This window comes from Bos mutus, chromosome 17, assembly GCF_027580195.1.
Source record: "Bos mutus isolate GX-2022 chromosome 17, NWIPB_WYAK_1.1, whole genome shotgun sequence".
Classification (NCBI taxonomy): Eukaryota; Metazoa; Chordata; class Mammalia; order Artiodactyla; family Bovidae; genus Bos; species Bos mutus.
The window spans coordinates 19,851,925-19,872,819 of NC_091633.1; the positions used below are offsets into that span (position 1 = coordinate 19,851,925).

Here is a 20,895-nt window from a genome sequence, read left to right on the forward strand (position 1 = left end):
TAAGAATACTTGGAAAGGTGTTTGATAATGGTAAGTAGGAGGTCAGACACCCAAATCCATGTTATACATTATTTTCATCATCTTGAGTGGACAACCATTCAGAGAGCCTGAGTTCTTGTTCTGGCTGTAAATTTATGTGAGTGAAATTCTGCTAGTCATTTGAAAATAATATACACCGTTGCTCAGTATAGTCTGGAAAGCAGCAATTGAAATGTGTTTTTCTCGGAAGAGAAGCAGTGACAATGAATCTTAATGAATATATTAAATGAATTTAAACTGTTTTTATAAAGGTCCTAAGTCTGGTGCTACAAATTGGAAAGAAGACTCAGTGGTATTTTAAGTTGCTGTCAACACCTTTAAGAAAGTTAGAACCCATTGTCTGTTGCCATGCAGAATACCATCTTGAATGAATGAGTGGGTTTTTGAGTAATTGAAACATTAGGAAGAATGTATAAATAAAGATGTAAATTAAGAAAATGAAATTCTGCATTAACTGTGAGTTTAGTTAAAATTATCTAATGAAGCAAATTTATCCATTAAGACCACTTGATATGTGTTATGTATGTATTTTGTTGGTGCTAGAAGATGTCTATGTGCTTGTATCAACACATGTGACTTCATGTAAAGATTCTTAATGTTCACAGTTATTGGCAAATGCAGTTTCAGTCCATTTATAGCCACAGTGGATGTTACTGCAGGAAAATGCAGGATTAAAACTGTCCTTGTGTATATGTGTGAATCTTTTTCTTTGACTTGAAATTTAAAATGCAACTATTTAATCTCTGATTAAAACCTATTGTTCACGGGGAATTCTGTGGCTGTCCAGTGGTTAGGACTCAGCATTTTCACAGCTGTGGCCTGGGTTCAATCCCTTGTCAGGGAACTAAGATCCCACAAGCCTCATGGCATGGCCACATACACATGCGCGCACACACACACACACACAAAAATATATATATATAGTTCAAGGACTGAGTTGAATTCATACATTCTGTATATACTTTTATTATGTAAATACTTTCACAATCTAGTATTTTTAGCAAAAAGAATACTTTAAACAGCTTTATAATATGTGTAAGAGATTTACAATGATTAAGCTGGCAACTTCAAATACAAATACAGTTTTGGTATGTAGTGTCTTATTTTTAAAAAACATCTGGCAATATATGGTTTTAAATTCCTTTTTAGTTGTTAAATAACATTAAGTCAGCTGTCACTTAGGTATAATCCATGGTAGCTTTCTCATTCTTAAAAATTAATAAATAACAATTTTTTAAAAACAATTTATACCTTTTAGGTTCTGTTATTTACTAAATGTCTTTACTTAGGAAATATGGTAGAGAAACTGGAATGAGTCTGTAGAGTTCATCAGTTTGAATTAATGTATAACTAGATGCTGTTTAATTCTTATATTTTCTCTTTAAAGATTTTTTACCTTAAAATACTAAGATTTTTGATTTGCAACTAGTCATAATAACCCTCTTAACCACATCCAATTGGTACTTAGCAACCATAACTCATAAAAATGAGCCTCATTTCTTACTGCTTCTATACTTGTACTTTTAAAGTGAATATTAGGCATGTGATTGCCTGGTAAAGAATGACATTTTAGGGCTTCCTAAAACTCCCAAATTTTACAAAAGTGAAATTTGAGAAGCATGTGAGTTAAAATGTTCCTCACTTGGAAAATTGACATTCAACCACATTCCTTTTCATCTTTCTCATTCCACCACCACAACTTACTGCATAGTCATCTATTGATAGGTCATTTAACAATTCGTCAGCATGTGCTTTCTTGATTTTTTAACTCTAAGGCATTGCCTTGTTGGTTCTCCTGAACATGAGCCTATCCTAAGGAGACAGGTGTCATCCAAATCAGTAAAGTTTCAAGGTAAGATTTTTTTTTTTTTCCTTTTTAAAAATGTTGGCAGTGCTGGATCTTCATTGCTGCAAGAGCTTTTCTGTAGTTGAGAGTGCAGGCTACTTTCTAGTTTTGGTTTGCAGGCTTCTCATTGCGGTGGCTTCTCTTGCTGTGGAGCATGGTCTTCAGTGGTGGTGGCTCCCCAGCTCTATAGCCCAGGGTCGATAGTTGTGCACAGGCTTAGTTGCTCTGCAGCATGTGGGGTCTTCCCCGAACAGGGATCGAACCTGTGTCTCCTGCGTTGGCAGGTGGATTCTTTACCGATTCTTTACCATTGAGCCACCAGGGAAGCTCCAAGGTAAGAAATTTTAAATTTGTTTTTTCCATGTTCAGGTTATCTTTTATGAACACAAGGGCGTGTTTTGCTAATTCACAGTCAACCAAAAGTAAAGTTGAAATACTATTACGAATTTGTCTTGCCAGCACTGCCATCTTATGGGTTAAGCAGTAGGGGTGGGTGACCAAAGATTAAATATAATAAGCATTACTTTTTTATAGTTCAGTTCCTATATGAGTAAAAAGGGGGAAGGAGTGATTATGAACAGGAGAAGAAAATCTTAATCTCAACTCAGAACATGGTAAATATTGTCAAGATAAAGTGCCAAGGGTCTCCCCCCCACAGGGTGCACAACCACCTGCTTCCCAGGGGGCAGGACCCTCAGAGTGTGCACCTCTACCCCATGGGGGTACCTCATCATTTAACTTACCCCAGGGAAGTGTATGCCCCTCCCAAGGGGGACAGCACACCCACTGATTCAATCTGCTTTAGTAAATATCAGATCAGATCAGTCGCTCAGTCGTGTCCGACTCTTTGTGACCCCATGAATCACAGCACGCCAGGCCTCCCTGTACATCACCAACTCCCGGAGTTCACTCAGACTCACATCCATCGAGTCAGTGATGCGATCCAGCCATCTCATCCTCTGGCGTCCCCTTCTCCTGCCCCCAATCCCTCCCAGCATCAGTGTCTTTTCCAATGAGTCAACTCTTTGCATGAGGTGGCCAAAGTACTGGAGCTTCAGCTTTAGCATCATTCCTTCCAAAGAAATCCCAGGGCTGATCTCCTTCAGAATGGACTGCTTGGATCTCCTTGCAGTCCAAGGGACTCTCAAGAGTCTTCTCCAACACCACAGTTCAAAAGCATCAATTCTTCGGCACTCAGCCTTCTTCACAGTCCAACTCTCACATCCATACGTGACCACAGGAAAAACCATAGCCTTGACTAGACGAACCTTTGTTGGCAAAGTAATGTCTCTGCTTTTGAATATGCTATCTAGGTTGGACATAACTTTCCTTCCAAAGAGGAAGCGTCTTTTAATTTCATGGCTGCAGTCACCATCTGTAGTGATTTTAGTGACCCTAATTAAATCAATCTCCTCCTTAATGTGTGTCCCAAGAGTTAAGCAGATTGATTTAATTGGGGGGGGGGTCAGGAAACCTAAAATGTTTCATTGGTTTAATGAACGTTAGGCGATTTAAGGACTCGATTTAACGGGGGGGTGGGGGTGGGTGACAGTATTTGAGGGAGGTGATTTAATCAGCGGCGACTCACGTGATTTAGGGGTTGGTTTAATATATGAGTCACACAATACAGGGTGTTGACTGAATCAATGGGAATCACCTGACTTAGGACAGGGACTGATTTAACAATAGGAATCAAGTCATCCAGGGGCTGATGAAGTCAGCCCGAGCACCCCTCAAGAGGGACAGCACCCTTCCAGGCTGAGCAGCAGGATGGGTGTACGTCCACCCTAAGGCATCACGTCTACCCCAAAAGGTGCATCTCGTAATTTGATGTACACCAGGGGGTGCACGCCCATCCCAAGGGGTACCTCGTTATTTAACAAAAGAGCTACATCAAGAGTAAAAACCCGAAACTTTTTACTCTCTTCATCTATGATTCTCAGTTTAGAACTGTCTGCGGGGCTGGTCAGCAATTGACTATCAACTACTACCAGAGGTGGCGTCTGCCTCCATCCATTTGAATGCCAGGTACGGACTGTTCTCCCTACCCGGACGTGCAGGGCAGCTAAGGCGACAGCGCTCACAGTTTAGGAGGGAAAGATGCGAGTCTGTAAGCAGCTGGTCATATATAGGCCAGGACGATGTGGCAGAGACGGCCGTTCATTTGTTCCATCATTCTCTGGGTAGTGGTGAAGGAGCGGTTCTTTGCGGGCCGCGGGTAACGGCTTTTACATCGCCAGACAAACCATTCGAGAGTCTCCAGACTTGCAAGAACAAAACGCCAGGATGGCGGCGCGGCTCGCGCCAGGAGGGAGCCAGCCCCCCGTGGGGTCTCGCGAGAGCCGGGGCGGCCCCTCGGCGACGCCGTAGGCCGAGCGGGCCGGGCGCGCTCCGCTGAGTCGGCGGTTTGGGCGGGCTGGCTTGGGCCGGCGAGGGCGCGGGGCTCCGGGGTTCGGGGCTCGCCCCCCGCCGCTCCGGGCAGGCGCGCCGATGGCGTTTCTAAGGTGACGCTGCGCACACCGACTGTCTCTGGGGGTGGAGGAAACACCTATGAACCCTTCGGCCTCCTTCCTGGCCGGGCGCCAGGTGAGCGGCCGCCCCTCGGCGCCTCCGGTTTCCGCCGGCTCGTCCCAGGGCTAGCGGAGAGCAGTCCTCTGGGACAACGTGCATGGGGGTTACTCAGGAATCGTTCCTGCTTAAAATGTGAAACAATACCCAGGACGCAGGGGAGCGTCACGTCCGTTTCCTTACCTTAATGAAAACGTGTTCAGCCCAGGCGCGGTGCTCACTTTTTAACGATATATCAATGAGCATCTGCAGATTGTTTCTCTATACACCTGCTCGCTTACCTGCCCTTGCTTCCCAGCCACCTGCAAGTGGAGCAGCGCTGTAATCACCAGTTTTCCCAAAACGTCTTGAAAGTAAACTTGCCCAAGATGTGCATGTATCTGGTCCGTATAGGTTGAATGAACGTGTTCTGCACACTTGGTCCATTGTTGTTTCCCGTGTTAGAATCCGTGCTCCTGGCTGGCGAGCTCAATGCCCCAAGCGACTGGTCTGCCCAGAGAATATTGGTTGAGTGAATGAGTGAGTGAAATGGCTTACCAAAGACTGGAATTCAAGTCTTATGGCTTGGAATTCCTTGACTCCAAGTTCCATTTTCTGTGTTTAGTAAGTAAGTAATTAATTCGTCATTATTATTTCTCTACAACTCTTATAATTCAGAAAGCAATAATGATGTACATGGGTCTCTGGTAAACAGTAACCCTTTTTTTAAAATTGGAGTATAATTGGTTTACAATATTGCGTTAGTTTCAGTGTGCAGCATAGTGATTCAGTTTTTTGTTTTTTAGTTCTTCAGTTCATAGATGGGGACAGTGCCATACTTCAGAATGTGACTTACAGCCTAGCTGATAATTTGTTAATAATAGCTAATGTTTGTTGATCGGTTATGATGGAACAAAATTTTATTAAGGCAGGACATGAAAATTTTAACATAAAATTTTCTCTGCACTTTGAGCCACACCCTCCTCATGTGTATTGTGCATCCCCCTTATACATTAACTAGATCCCTTTAGAAGACATAGGAATGCCTGCTTACAAAAAAAAAAAAAAGGTGTTTTTTTTTTTTTCCTTTGAACTAGCAAGCAACTCCTTAGTAGATAGCATTCCTTTTTCAATCATGTAAGGGGTCACAATGACCCACCACTTGCCTTGTCTGTGCAAATCTGAACTGTGTAAAGGTGAATGTATTATTTTGATGTATTTTCAATGCTTTGTTTTGAAAACATATGTAACTGTGTTTTGACATCTTACAGGCAGAATGGTTCTCAGAGCTTTTTGAAAGACTGTCTCCCAGGTTACAATCCTCAGGTTGGCTGGAAAAAATTTTCCATTTCTCTTTTAGATTTAATTGTTGATTGATTTTTAAAGACACAATAGTGTGTCATTTTAATGACACAATGGGAAGTGCTTTACAGACCTTATCTTGCTTAATCCACATGACTAAGAAATCAAAATAGTGTTACTACCATTTCACAGCAAAGAAACTAAGGGTTAAGAAAGTTAAGTAACTTGCCCAAGGTCTTGGAGCCACCAAGTGGCTCATTCTGGATTCCCACTTAGCTGAGACCAACTTGACTGCACTAGACTTTGAAATGATGTATGCCTAAAAGAAATTATTGTAGATAATTTTGTTAGGCATGAAAATGGCATCTTGGCTATATAAAAATGTTCATTTTTAGAGAGGCATACCAAAGTATCTAAAAGTAAAATACATTTTTTTATCAACCACAAAAAGAAAAAGGAAGATTGAAACATTGCAAAATTTTTGATAGTAGTAAGACCTAGCTACTGAGCAAATGTGAGTTCATTATACTGTTCTTTTATCTTCTGTGTATGTTTGAAATTTTTCCTTTACAAAATTTGTTTTTAAGTAGGTATGTTGAATTTGGACCAGTTATATTTAAACAATATTTACTTCCTGTTTCCCTTTACTTAATTGTTCTAGAATTGCTAGATGGGGGTATAAGATGGGGGATAATATTGTTGATTGATACAAGGAGGGTTGACAGCAAAGAAAAAAAATGCAGAAATGGGTTTATCTGTGATTAACCAATGGAGGTTTTACAGCTGGTCCTGCTCTTTAAGAGTAGTGTGTTTGGTATGACAGAAAATGATAGAGACAGAGTGTATAGTAGATGTTAGCATATGTTAAATATACATAGTTTTGCCACCATGTTGTAATCAAGAAATAAAATTTATTGATTCAAGTTGCTACCTTGAATTGGCAGCAAAAGAAGATACTGAGTTGGCCCTAAAATTCCTTTGGCCAACCCAATATAATTGTTTGGAAATTACTTTCTATATTTAGAACATCGGGTCAGAGGTTGAGATTTCCACTATTGAGAAACAACGGAAAGAGCTGCAGCTGCTCATTGGAGAGTTAAAAGATCGAGATAGAGAGCTCAATGATATGGTTGCAGTACATCAGAGACAACTTCTTTCATGGGAAGAGGATCGGCAGAAAGTGTTGACTTTGGAAGAACGTTGCAGCAAATTAGAAGGTCAGACATACATTCAGCATCATCCATCTAGCGCGGGTACATGCCAACATACTGAAAGTGCTCATGAGAAAAATAGAGAAGGAACATCTCAACACAGTCCCTGCTGTCCTAGAGTTTAATTGAAGATAGGATTTCATGAACATTCACAGCAGGACAGACAAACACAATGTGAATTAAAGTAGGGCAAGCAAAGTATTAATACTTAACTGTAGAAAGAGTGCTGAGACAGCTCCAGTAGACAGGGAGGGTCAAGAGCGAACCTGAAGGAAATCAGTTTTGAGCTAGAATATGAATAAAGATGCCACTGAACTGACCATTCCTTTTGAACTGACTCAAAGATTTTAAACTTTTGATATTGAACTTGATCTCAAGTACTTAAAACAGTCATCTTTTAAAATTACAGTAACCTCAAAAGTGACTTACAAAAATTTCCCTTTGTACCATATTTTAACTGTCATCCTTTTGGTGCTATCCTAAAATCTGACTGTTCTATTGACAGTCAGACTATGTTAATATTACTGGAATATATTAGAGGAGGAGATACTAGATCTGTTTACAGAAAAGTAGGGACTTGCCTGGTGATCCATTGGTTAAGAATCCAATGCAGGGGATGTGGATTCGATCTCTGGTTGGGGATCTGAGACCCTGCATGCCATGGGGCAACTAAGCCCTCATGCCATGACTACCGAGCTCACATGCCTCCACCAGAGAACCTGGGTTCTGCAACTAAGACCCGACACAGTCAAAAAAAATAAGAGAGATAATCATATATCCCCTTCTTTTTTTTTTGCTTTTATTACACAAAGGATTCTGTAAATGACAGTCTAAACATGATTAATTTTTCAATTTCCTGATGACCATCTGATTTTACTCTAACTGTATGCACCCACACATATATACATATAATGCAGTATTTGTTTATTTTTTAAACTTAATTTTGTTTTAATTTTTGACCATGCCATGCGGCATTTGGGATCTAAGTTCCCTGACCAGGGATCAAACCTGTGCCCTCTGCATTGGAAGCACAGAGTCTTAACCAATGGACCACCAGGGAAGTCCCAATAAGGTATTTTTAAATTAAGGTGTACACATTGATTTTTGGAAATAATGCTGTTGCACACTTAATAGAATACAATATACTACCATATAAATATAACTTCTATATGCACTGGAAAACCAAAGTATTTGTGTGATTCACTTTATTATGATATTCCCTTTATTGCAGTGGTTTGGAACTGAACCTACAATATCTCAGAAGTCTGCCTGTATAACCATTAGTATCTGGTTTTAAAATGATCAAGACATTTGAATAGGCATTTCATGGAAAACTGGCCAATAAATTTACAAAAAAGTTCTCACTCGTAAATTAGGGAAATGAAAACGAAAATTAAGACCGTAATGAGACTTCTTACACTTAACAGACTGGCAAAAAATACCAGGTACTGGTAAAATTGTGGAGCAAGGGAAGATTCATTGACTGCTGGTGGGAGAGTCAATTAGTACAACTACTTTGGAAAAATCATGTGACAATTCTGGTAAAGTTGAAGATATACCAAGCTTTGGCTCTGCATTTCCACTTCTGGAAGAATACTCCCACTTCAGTATGCAAGTGAATTACCTAAAAGTGAAGTGAAAGTGTTAGTCACTCAGTCGTGTCCGACTCTTGGCAACCCCATGGACTGTAGCCCACTCGGCTCTTGTGTCCATGGAATTGTCCAGATAAGGATACTGGAGTGGGTGGCCATTCCATTCTCCAGGGAATCTTCCTGACCCAGGGATCCAACCCAGGTCTCCTGCATTGCAGGCAGATTCTTACTATCTAAGCCACTAGGGAAGTCCTCAGGATCTTACTAATAAGTAGATTGTGATACAGTAGGTCTGTGGCCTAAGAATCTGCATATTTAACAAGTTCACAGTTGATATTGGTGCTGCTGGTCTGAGGGACCACATTTTATTTAGGAGCTCTTGCAAAAGCATGAAGATGCTTATGCAAGAATATTCAGAGCAACATCGTTCATAATAGCTGTGAAGTGGAAACAGTCCAAATGATCATCAATAGTAGAATGTATAAGTAAATGTTGGCATGATCATATAATGTTATTATGTAGGAATGACAGTGCACAAGGAGGAGTTACACAGCCACATGGACACATCTCAGGATCATCATCTTTATTTTTTGGCCCTGCAGTGCAGCTTGTGGGATCTTAGTAACCGGACCAGGGATCAAACCTGTGCCCTTGGCAGTGAAAGGGCACAGTCCTAACCACTGGACCACTAGAGAATTCACAGAATCATAATCTTAAGTGAAAAACAGCAAACAGAATTCCCACAATTAAACTCTTTAGGGATGTGATCAAAGATAGTGAAACTGTAATAAAAAACAAGGAAATGAGTAAGCTCAGGATGGTGGTTGGAAGGTGGGGAATTGGAGAGACTGTTCAGGAATTGACATACAGGGCTCTGGGTTGCTGCTGGTGTCTTGACTAGAGTACAGTATTGTGCATTTTGTAATAAAAACTTTTCAAAGAAGAATTAACCTTTGAAAGATTCCTTAGCACCCTTACTTTTAAACCATTGCCTGAAAATAATCTTCCTCAGGTGAACTACATAAAAGGACTGAAATAATCAAGTCACTCACAAAGAAGGTAAAAAGCCTTGAATCGAACCAAATTGAATGCCAGAGTACTCTTCAGAAGACTCAACTACAGCTTCAGGAGATGGCCCAGAAGGCAACCCATTCCTCTCTCCTCTCTGAAGACCTTGAGGTTGGTTTTATTTTTTTTAATTAATTAATTTTTTATTAGAGTGTAATTGCTTTACAATGTTGTGTTTCTGCTGTACGACAAAGTCAACCGGTGAGATTGGTTTTCAGGAAAGCTTCGCTAGCCCAAATTCTGTTTGTGTTTCAGTTATTAAAGTAGTTCATAGACTTAAATATTTCCATTAAATGTGTGTGTGTATAAAAGTGTACCCATCCATTCAGCGTCACAGTTTTATACGGATGGTGAGCTTTGGTTAGCCAGGAAATGGCAACCCACTCCAGTGTTCTTGCCTGGAGAATCCCAGGGACCAGGGAGCCTGGTGGGCTGCCGTCTATGGGGTCGCACAGAGTCGGACACAACTGAAGTGACCTAGCAGCAGCAGCAGCAGTGTTGTTTTGTCTTGAAGATGAAACTTCATTACAGCTCTTTTTTAATCTTTAGGCCATTTGTTTGGTAGCATCCTTCATTTTATCAACAGTGGGTTAATTTTAAAAGTCTTTCTCAAAGTCTGAGATCAGTATCATCACGCAGCTTCAAATTATGTTTCCTGAATAACTGTGTCTAATCTGATGAAACGAATACCTACCTCATGTTAGTGGCATATTGGGAACAAAATGTCAGAGTGATCTTTCAGTTTTCAGTCCTGGCTGATGAGTCATCAAATATCTTTTGAGCTCATGCTTTTTTGAGAGGCACAGTGAGACAGTCTTTTTAAAAATATTTATTTATTTTTTTTTTTTTTTTTTTACTGTACTGGGTCTTTGTTGCTGCAAGGGCTTTTCTCTAGTTTCAGAGAGTAGAGGCTACTCTCTCGTTGTGGTATGCGGGCTTCTCATTGTGGTAGCTTCTCTTGTTTCAGCGCAAGGGCTCTAGGGTGGACCGGCTTCAGTAGGTGCAGCTCCCGGGCTCAGTAGTTGTGGTGCATGTGGGATCTTCCAGGACCAGGGATCGAATCCACTGGCCGATGGATTTTTACCACTGAGCCTCTAGGGAAGCCTGAGAAAGCCTTTTTTGCTGTTGTTGTTACCTGCCTTCATTTTCTTGTTTCATAGTGATAGCAGTATAGATCTTGGTAATATAGTGAATCTTAGTAACTCATAATAATTGTATAGATTTTATGTCTTAATTTTTTTTTTTCAGATTACTCTTCTAGACAGTTTCTAGCTGTAAAATAAGTGAAAACTATCAATGGAATCTCTTGATGTGAAAGTGAACTTTGTCGCTCAGTCCTGTCTGACTCTTTGCGACCCCCATGAACTATATAGTCCATGGAATTCTCCAGGCCAGGATACTGGAGTGGGTAGCCTTTCCCTTCTCCAGGGGATCTTCCCAACCCAGGGATTGAACCCAGGTCTCCCACATTGCAGGCGGATTCTTTACCAACTGAGCCACAAGGAAAGCCCAGAATCTCTTGATATGTTAAATTAAAAAATGGAAGTATGTTAGTCAGCTTGGGCTGCCATAACAAAATAGCATAGACTGAGGGAAGGCTTAAAAAACAGAGATTTTCTTCCTCACAGTTCTGCAGGTTAGAAGTTGAAGATCGTGGTGCCGGCATGGTTGGTTTCTGGTGAGGGCTCTCTTCTTGACTTGTAAATGGAATGGTCACCTTCTTACCACGTCCTCATGTGACAGGGAGAGAGACAGCACCTGAGCAAGCTCTCTGGTATCTTTTCTTCTGAGGGCTCTGATCCCATCCTGAGGGCCCCACCCTCATGACCTCATCTAAACCTAATTCCCTTTCAAAGGCTCCACCCCCAAACACCATCACATTGGAAGTTAGGGCTTCAGCATATGCATTTGAGGGGGGATGCAGTTCAGTCTGTAGCAGGGAGATTTTTTTCTTTTTTTAAATTAATAAACTTTGTTTTTTTAGAGAAGTTTAGGTTCATAGCAAAATTGGGTGGAATGTATAGAGATTTCTCATAGATACCCCCTACCCCCCCCTCCCCCAGCCAGCCTCCTCCACTATGGACATTGTGCATCCCAGGGGAACTGATACATTTGTTGTAACCAGTGACATGTCATTGCCACATCATTGGGTGAGAGATCAAAGTCTATAGTTTACATCAGGGTTCACTCTTGGTGTTGTACATTCTGTGGGTTTTGACAAATAATGACCTGTAACCACCATTGTAATATCATACGAAATATTTTCCCAACCCTAAAAACCCTCTTTGCTCTGTTCTTCTTTATTGCAGTCCCTTGCAACCCCTGATCTCATAGTTTGGCCTTTTCCAGAATGTCATGTAGTTGAAACCATAGAGTATATAGCCTTTTCAGATTGATTTCTTTCTCTTAGTAATATGCATTTAAGTTTCCTCCGTCAAATCTAGATCTATGGTTTAAAAAAATCCCTGATAAGTGAGAATACCTCAATGTGAAGTTATTTCAACATAAAGTAAAAAAAGATGCACAGAAGTTCTTAATGCTACTTTATTTTAGCCAAGGAAGTCTCTCACTAATCCAGTTTCTGTTCATTCTTCCCGTTCATGTTCCTCTTTCTCGCCAACCAGAAAGTATACATAAAAGACCATTAGGAAGAAGGCACGTTTATAAACATAACTGATAGAATTCAGAAGGGAATCATAAGAACTGAGGGGAAATAGATGTTTGTGTTGCTTTTTGATGACTGCTTAAATAGCTCCCTTTGTTACTGAAAAGGTTAAAGAAAAAACAAAAAGAATGAGCACAGATTATGGCTGGTGAGAGTAGTGAAAGCTTTTAAATGACTGGGTTAGTGTTTTGCGTTTTTTCCTTGTAGGCTAGAAATGAAAATCTCAGCAACACGCTAGTGGAACTTTCTGCTCAAGTGGGACAACTGCAAGCTCGTGAACAGGCTCTCACCACCATGATAAAGCTGAAGGTAACGCAGAATAATGATGCCTCCATGTGGCAGGCACCTTGTGGTCGACAAAGTATAGTCATGTACCTTATCTCACTTAAGTCCCACAGCAACCCACAGATAGGTTGAGCTATCAATATTACTCTCTTTTTTTAAAATTCTGGTTTTAGAAATGAGGGAAACAAGTTTAAAATGACGCGCCCAAGGCATTGAGAGGAGGCAGAACTCCACTGTGGGTTTCTGTCTTCAAGGCCTGTTCCACGGTCTAGCATGCCTGAATTAGCTGATTTTCTTCTGAGGTATTCTACTACTAGGTCTCATAAAGTTATTAGCAGTCAGATTACTTGTTAATGTTTTTTAATTGAAAAGAAAACTTAGCAATCAGCAGTTGATATAGTCACTAACATGCCATAAACAGTGGTTGATGAACAGTTTTTTTTTTTTTTTTTTTGTGGCCACATCGTGCAGCATGTGGGGAATTAGTTCCCTGACCAGGGATCGAACCCATGCTCCCTGCACTGGGAGTGTGGAGTCTTAACCACTGGACCACCAGGGAAGTCCTGATAAACAGTCTCTTCTATTTGATGACACATGTGTTTGACCACAGGTGACTAGAGAAGTGATGCTGGTATAATGTGATTTTTCCACCACATGATCAGGGACAAGGTTTCAGAAAATTAAAGAGAAAATACTAAAATCTATAGAGTTGTCTTTAATCAAGTAGTGACCAGTTTCCTGGCTTCAGCAACCCCTACAGTTTCCATGAAGCAAAGTCCTGGTAAAGCTGCCAGTACTGAGATGCTGAAAATGATTGCCTGACTGGTGTGTGTGCAATGGCATTTGCTTAACTGTGTCCATGTACTTAATAGGACTACTGTGAAGTTATCAGATTACTTTGTTATCTGATCACAAAGTTCCATCTGCTGCATCCCAACCCCTGTCGGTTTTTGAATGATCTCCCCCAACCCTATTTTTTCCATAAATCCTCCTAACGTGAGATATGCAAACTGTGAAGTGTTTCAGGAACGCATATATGATGCTACCACAGAAACCTTTGTCCTTAAGCAAAGGTGAAACCTGCTGATAATCGATATTCCCTATGAGTGGTGGGGAGAGTACTTTTACTTATTATTTTCATACCTTCAGGTGTTATTTGAATTGCTTTTCAACAAGCAGATAGATACCTTTTATGTAATTAAAACAACCACTTCAACAATAAGAGGTTCTGGCTTGGGTAGGTTTGGGATGAGGTCTTGGAGTCTGTCGTCTTAAGAAGCTGAAAAGAAGGAAAGGAAGAGAGGGCCTCTGGGATTTATCTGTAATCCAGAAAATACAGCCCACTCCAGGGCCTCCAGTCCTCCTATTGCTATTATAGTTTCATAGGTAATCAAATGTTTGGTTCTAGACTTTCTGAGACTGCAAACTGGTGGTTCATGCATGGTTTTGGGGGCCAGCCAGCCAAGTTCAGATCAAAACTGTCACTAACTTGTGCTATGCTTAGTCACTCAGTCATGTCCGACTCTTTGTGACCCCATGGACTGCATCCCGCCAGGCTCCTCTGTCCATGGGATTCCCCAGGCAAAATACTGGAGTGCGTTGCCATGCCCTCCTCCAGGGGATCTTCCCAACCCAGGGATCAAACCCAGGTCTCCTGCATTGTAGGTGGATTCTTTACCTCCTGAGCCACCAAGGAAACCCAGCTTGTGTAATTGTGGCCAATTTCCTGTCTACTCCTCTGTCATGTGGGTAATAACAATATTTCTTACCTCAGATAGTTACTATGAGGCTTAAATGAGTTAACACATGGAAAGCGCTGGATTGCAACTGGGTACCCAGTTACACAATGTGGTCTTTTTTTTTTTTTTTAGTTTTTATTAGTGTACAGTTAGGGCTTCCCTGGTGGCTCAGAGGTAAAGCCTCTGCCTGCAATGTGGGAGACCCAGGTTTGATCCCTGGGTCAGGAAGATCCCCTGGAGAAGGAAATGGCAACCCACTCCAGTACTCTTGCCTGGAAAATTCCGTGGGCCACAATCCCTGGGGTCGCAAAGAGTTGGACACGACTAAGCGACTTCACTTTTACTTTTCACAGTTCATTTACCATGTTCTGTGTTTTAAGTGTACATCAAAGTAAATCAGTTATATATACACATATACCCACTTCTTTTTAGATTCTTTTCCCAGATAGGCCATTACAGAGTAGTGAGTAGAGTTCCCTGTGCTATACAGCAGGTTCTTACTAGTTATTTATTCTCTATATATGTCGGGCTATATAGTAGTATGTACCCGTCAATCCCAGTCTCCCAATTTATCCCTGCTCCACAATGAGATTTCAGTAAGTGTCATCTTGTTTAATTGGCATTTTAAAATGTAACAGTTTTCAAATTTGGGTTTTAGGACAAAGATATTATTGAGGCAGTCAATCACATTGCTGACTGTTCGGGTAAATTTAAATTGTTAGAGCATGCCTTACGTGATGCTAAGATGGTGGAGACCTGTATTGTGAAAGAAAAGCAAGATTATAAGCAGAAATTGAAGGCACTTAAGATTGAAGTCAATAAATTAAAAGGTAAGGAAGAGGCCTAAATGGAGGTGTTTTATCTTGGGAATATATTTCTTCATTTGAGTTCACTTAATCTGATAACTGGGAAGAGGTCTGTTGTTAGCATTAGGTCCCATCATGAAATGTTCATTTGTATAGAATTATGCAGCAGTTTTTGTGTTACAAGATGAATAGCAAGAGTGGGGAAAACTGCCTAATGCATTATATTTAAAAAATAATCCTGCCTTTGCTGTACCAGTTAACTGTTGCTACTATATGCCTTGTGGCAATCAACGATGGTATCTCAGTGGTGTCCTTTGATAAACTCATTTATCTGGAAGCCACTAGGGAATTGGCTGATCTCTGTTGGGCCCACTGGAGCATCTTTTCCCCGGCTGGGTAGTATGGGCATTTCTTCCCATGGTGAAGGCAGAAACTTAAGAGAGGAAGCAGAAAGATAAGAGGGCCTGGCATACCATCACTTGCCCTTCATTCTGTGGCCAAAGTGAATCACATGGGTGAACCCAGAGTCAGGCAATGGAAAAATATCCTCTGTCCTTTTATGGGAGAAACTAAAAAAAAAAAAATTGAGGAATGAATGCAGGGAGGGATAAGGAGTTGCCACCTACAACACAGACTACCAGAGTGGCTGTTCAGTGGATGTTCTTTTTTGGGGAGAATTCCTTTTGTGTCCTCCTTTTTCCTTTTTCATTCTCACAGTAACTCCATGGTTTATTCTACTCCTTGAAGTTTTCTAATGAAACAAAGGTTGGGTATGGCAGATAGGTTAGTGCTACATACTTGGAGGTAGATCTAGGTGATAGAGTAAAAATTTGCATTTGTCTACAAAGCCCTGGTGGCTCAGATGGTAAAGCGTCTGTCTACAATGCAGGAGACCGGGGTTTGAGCCCTGGGTTGGGAAGATCCCCTGGAGAAGGAAATGACAATCCACTCCAGTACTGTTGCCTGGAAAATCCCATGGACAGAGGAGCCTGGTAGGCTACAGTCCATGGCGTCACAGAGTCGGACACGACTGAATCTGTATCTATCTATCTACAGAGGGTAAAGGGGGAGGCCCACTTGTCTCTGGCTTTTCCCAGCTGTATCCCAGAAGAAGCTGTTGGATTCAGGAGCTATCTGGGTCTTAATTCCACACCCAGATGATTGCATTTGTAAGTGGTCATCAGTTGGACCTGAGGACTGACTCTCACAGTGGAACAGGCAGCCTTAGAATGACAAAGTGGTGCAATGGTGTGGTTACTCTGCCTCTGTCCCAGGTGGGGCCCCTTGTGAGGCAGGGAGTTACTGTTGAAATTGGGAAAGGTTATTGTGACAGGTTTAGTTTAAAAGACTCCACCTGCTAAAATCTTGTTCTAATGATGCCCTGACTCCTGGCAAATGATAATTTTGTGTCCATTTGTAGTTTCATCTAAAACCATAATCATACTATAAGCCCCTTCACAGCAGGGATGGACTCTGATAGCACAGCCCTTGGAGTATATTGCAGGCATTCAGTACGTTTATTGAATGTTATGTATACCTAGGTAAGATTAAAAGTAAAAAGAAGTCTGTTTTATCAATTTTTATGCCTTATTTTAGAAATTTAACATTTGTTTAAAAAATATAAAATAAAAACAGGGTCATGGATAGTGGGCCAGAGAGTAAGGGACAGAGACTCATTTAGTTTGAGCGCACTGGAAAGACATCTTCGAAGAGAACATTTGAGCTGAAACTTGGAAGAACTAGTCATGTAAAAATCTGGGCCAAGATCTTCCAGGCAGAAGAAACAGCAAATGCAAAAGCCCTGGGGTGGGTTCGGGGGTCGGGGCAAGTGAAAGGAACAGATTGAAAGGACAGGGCCAGGCTGTACAGGGCTTAAGGGTCTGAGTTTATATTTCATCCTAAATGTAGTATGAGGGCTTTTAGCAGAGAAGTGGTGCCAGCAGATGGCCCTGATGGCTCTGTGGACATCAGGCTGCAATGGAAGAGGCAAGGTTCATGCATGGAGACAGTGGGAGCCTTGGCCAGGATCACTGCCAAGCATGCAGTGAAATGTCAGATACAGGACATTTTAGCTGTAGATCCAGCAGGACTTCATATGGATTGGAAGTGGGTGCTAAGGACATGAGAGGTATTTGCAGTGTATATTCCTCTAGAAACTAGTATTTATTTGAGGACTTTCTCCCCCTTCTATTTGTGAAGAGGATCTAAATGAAAAGACAACAGAAAATAATGAACAACGAGAAGAGATCATTCGCCTCAAGCAAGAGAAGAGTTACCTGCATGACGAATTGGTCTTTACTGGTAAAAATAGATTGTTTAAGTGATTGAATAGTTATATATTTTGTAACCTGTACTTTCTTTGGTACTACCATGGTGGGCTAAATGAACTGTGCCTGCCTCAAAATACTATATGTATTTATGTAATTAATTTTAACACTCTTTGAGAAATGAACAGAGACCATACGGGACATTTTAAAGCTGTCATCATGCTTCCCAGTTAACTCAGTGTTCCCTTCTGTAAAATGAGGAACTGCTGTCCCTTCCAGCTTGAGTATGTGACTATACTTCTTACTAAAAATGTAACACTTGGCTTAAAAATTCATTAAGAAAGAATCTTATGAGCCAAAGAAGGGAGGATGTTCATACTTTTGCAAACACTAGGTAAAAATTAGAAATTCAACATTTTTTCAGTTTTCCAAATAAATCACCTGTAATTATTGCAGTCGGAAAACTTCATGTGTTTTGTTACATCAGTATGACCCCAAAATAATAATATTGGAGATGAATTGTTCATGATTTGAAAGCAAGTTTGTCAATAATGTGCAGTGTAAAAATTGCACACACATCTCTCCACCGGCTGCCATATTCTCCTGCACTTTTAACCCCAACTCACCCCAGTATGTTAGAGTGTAGCCCCTCCTTTCTCTACTCCCAACTGAGAATCACTGAGATATAGATCTGATCCATATATGGCCCTGCCAGCCAGGATTTTTTTGGACTTTAATTCTCGTAGTTTGTATTAAGAAAATCATAGATTTGGAGATAAAATTCAAAATAGAAATTAAATGAACATTTTTGGGTCTACTCATACATACCCTCAATGTTCTTCCTTCTAGGAAGAGAATACATTTCTGTAAGTTAAAGGACAGGATACGGTATTATTTTTTTTTTTTTTTTCAAATAAAGTGGAATTCTTAATTTTAATCTCTTGTGATTAAGATAGGAGAAATGCAGTTTTCTACCACTAGAGGTCACTATTTCTGTTATTTCTAGGATTGCTGTGTTTCAAAGCAATACTCTCCTATACAGCATGCACACAGCTAAAGATACATATATAAAGATATACATATATTTGGATGTATACATAAAGATACATATATTTGTGGCTTTACAGTTGAATTCACACAATCTTTGGATCAGTGTATATTTGCCAGGCACTCTGTTAGTGACCAAGGCCCACAGAGAATTTAGTGTTACACAAATGCTATGAATAAAATGCTATGAAAGGTCAGAAGATGGAGAAAAATTTACAAGATATTTTAATAAATAACCTCCTTTTCTTTTGGTTCATCTATTTCTACTCTTTCTGTTAGGTATTATTAGGTGAAGTATATGTAATTTGTTAGCTAATACTCCAACAAATCCATTTTGTGAAATAATTTTTTTAATCATTTCCTAAGCTTATTTCTTAAACATTTTTTCTGCTCAAACCACTGTCTCAGAACAATTTTTGTACGCTTAAATGATAAAAGTGAATTATGCCTAAAAATAATTTTTAAAGGCTTAACATGATAATATGCTCTCAGGTGCCATGGCTGAAAATTAACACATTTTATTTGAGATTGGAAGATGCCTTAGAAATGTACTTTTAATTCAAAACTTCATTTTCCCTCTTACTGAAGTTTTCACATAGGCTTAGAGACAGGTTTCATTTGTCCATGTTGCTTATAAGAAGTTTTTTTTTAAAAAAACATGCTAGTTTACATTTCTGTGGTCCTGGGAGTTCTCTAAGACTGCGTGAAGGTCTTTCAGGCAGTGAAAGGCACAACGGCTTGACTGGAGCTCAGCAGGTCCAGACGGCCAGCGCCCCTTCTTTATGCTGCTGTCCTCAGGCTGCCTTGCTCAGGCAGGTGTCAGCAGAGAGTTCCGTATCTCTTTGTTTTCAGTAACCAACGTGTGAAAATAGGCAGGCCCACTCCACTGTGGTCCCTAGTGATCCAGCCATGGAGGAAAGTGTCAGATCTAAGGAAGCAGTTCTGTTTTATGCAACAGTAGATGATTCTAAAGACAGTTAAGGCAGTACTGAAATACACTTAGCATCGCCCTTTCGATGCCAGATAAAGTCGTTAGCTTTTGTCTAGGGGGCCGTGCTGTGCCCTAAAGAAGTATCTCTAAACACTGGGAAGGCACCAGCACGTTAGATGCTGTTGAAAATGAGAGGTGGGTAGAACAGAGAGCAGCCAGGAGGCCTAGAGGCCGATAGGCATCACTTCCCCTGTGAAAGGAGCTATGGCCCCTCTTTTATTGTTTTCTCTGTGCATAGGATTGAATTCATACAGACTAAATGGGGCTTCATAAATATTGCAAGTGCACTGCTGTTTTAGGCTTTTGTTATGGTGTTGACTCATCTAATGCAAGGAAATCAATTCAGAAATGAGGAGACGTAGTAGTTTAAACCCGAGGCAGTAGCTTTCACTGTGCTGTGTCCTCCGTTCTGTGCATGTGGATTACCTTTTTGAAATAAGATGATACTGCAGGCCCGGGTTGGAAGGGCTGAGCATTAAGCGTGTTTGGGTAGGAGGTGGTGGCTTTTCACAGGTCACTCCTCGTGCTTTATTCCACCTGGCCCTGCTCTGATTACCAGCAAGCACTTGGCAGAGAACCTGTCTAGGTAGAGTCTCCGTCCCCAGCAAAGCTCATGCCTTTGTCCTTGGATGGTTTCTGTGATGTTCCAAATGTAAAGCAATGATAAAATAAATATTTGTATTCTTCATCCAATAGAAAAATGACACGTGGAAAAGAACTATTAATAAACCATAGGAGTTGCACATTTCGATTTAGGCTGCATCTGATTGACTCAAAATCCATTCATGTAATAGAGGGCCATTTTGTGCATTTCATTTGAACTTCTTATAAATATAGTAGGTTCTTTTAAGGTTAAACATTTATTGTTGCTCTCTCACTTCTGAGTGAATGAAATGATTTCTCATTAAGCATAATACTAATATTTTTTTCTGGTGCAAGACTTCACATAGCACTTCAGATCTTTCTTTTCTGTGGGTTCTCATTTGCCAAGTTCTGAACCCATTTTAAAAATATTGACTTCGCATCATCTCACATGCTAGTAAAGTAATGCTCAAAATTCTCCAAGCCAGGCTTCAGCAATACGTGAACCGTGAACTTCCTGATGTTCAAGCTGGTTTTAGAAAAGGCAGAAGAACCAGAGATCAAATTGCCAACATCCGCTGGATCGTGGAAAAAGCAAGAGAGTTCCAGAAAAACATCTATTTCTGCTTTATTGACTATGCCAAAGCCTTTGACTGTGTGGATCACAAAAAACTGTGGAAAATTCTGAAAGAGATGGGAGTACCAGACCACCTGATCTACCTCTTGAGAAATCTGTATGCAGGTCAGGAAGCAACAGTTAGAACTGGACATGGAACAACAGACTGGTTCCAAATAGGAAAAGGAGTACGTCAAGGCTGTATATTGTCACCCTGCTTATTTAACTTATATGCAGAGTACATCATGAGAAACGCTGGGCTGGAAGAAGCACAAGCTGGAATCAAGATTGC

General features: G+C 40.7%; 1 protein-coding gene across 2 annotated transcripts in view; it reads left to right on the forward strand.

Moving 5' to 3' along the window:
* Positions 1-3,314: 3,314 nt before the first annotated feature.
* The window catches only part of CCDC62 (coiled-coil domain containing 62), a 44,767-nt gene continuing 27,186 nt past the window's right edge, over positions 3,315-20,895 (forward strand). Inside the window, exons 1-6 of one of the 2 annotated variants that reach the window (XM_070386260.1) lie at positions 3,315-4,471; positions 6,759-6,951; positions 9,550-9,716; positions 12,478-12,579; positions 14,953-15,124; positions 17,300-17,401. In XM_070386260.1, the coding sequence (XP_070242361.1) occupies positions 4,436-4,471; positions 6,759-6,951; positions 9,550-9,716; positions 12,478-12,579; positions 14,953-15,124; positions 17,300-17,401 (772 nt within the window). In that variant the 5' untranslated portion in view covers positions 3,315-4,435. The remainder of the gene's footprint in view (positions 4,472-6,758; positions 6,952-9,549; positions 9,717-12,477; positions 12,580-14,952; positions 15,125-17,299; positions 17,402-20,895) is intronic. The other variant, XM_070386261.1, reaches the window with a different exon arrangement.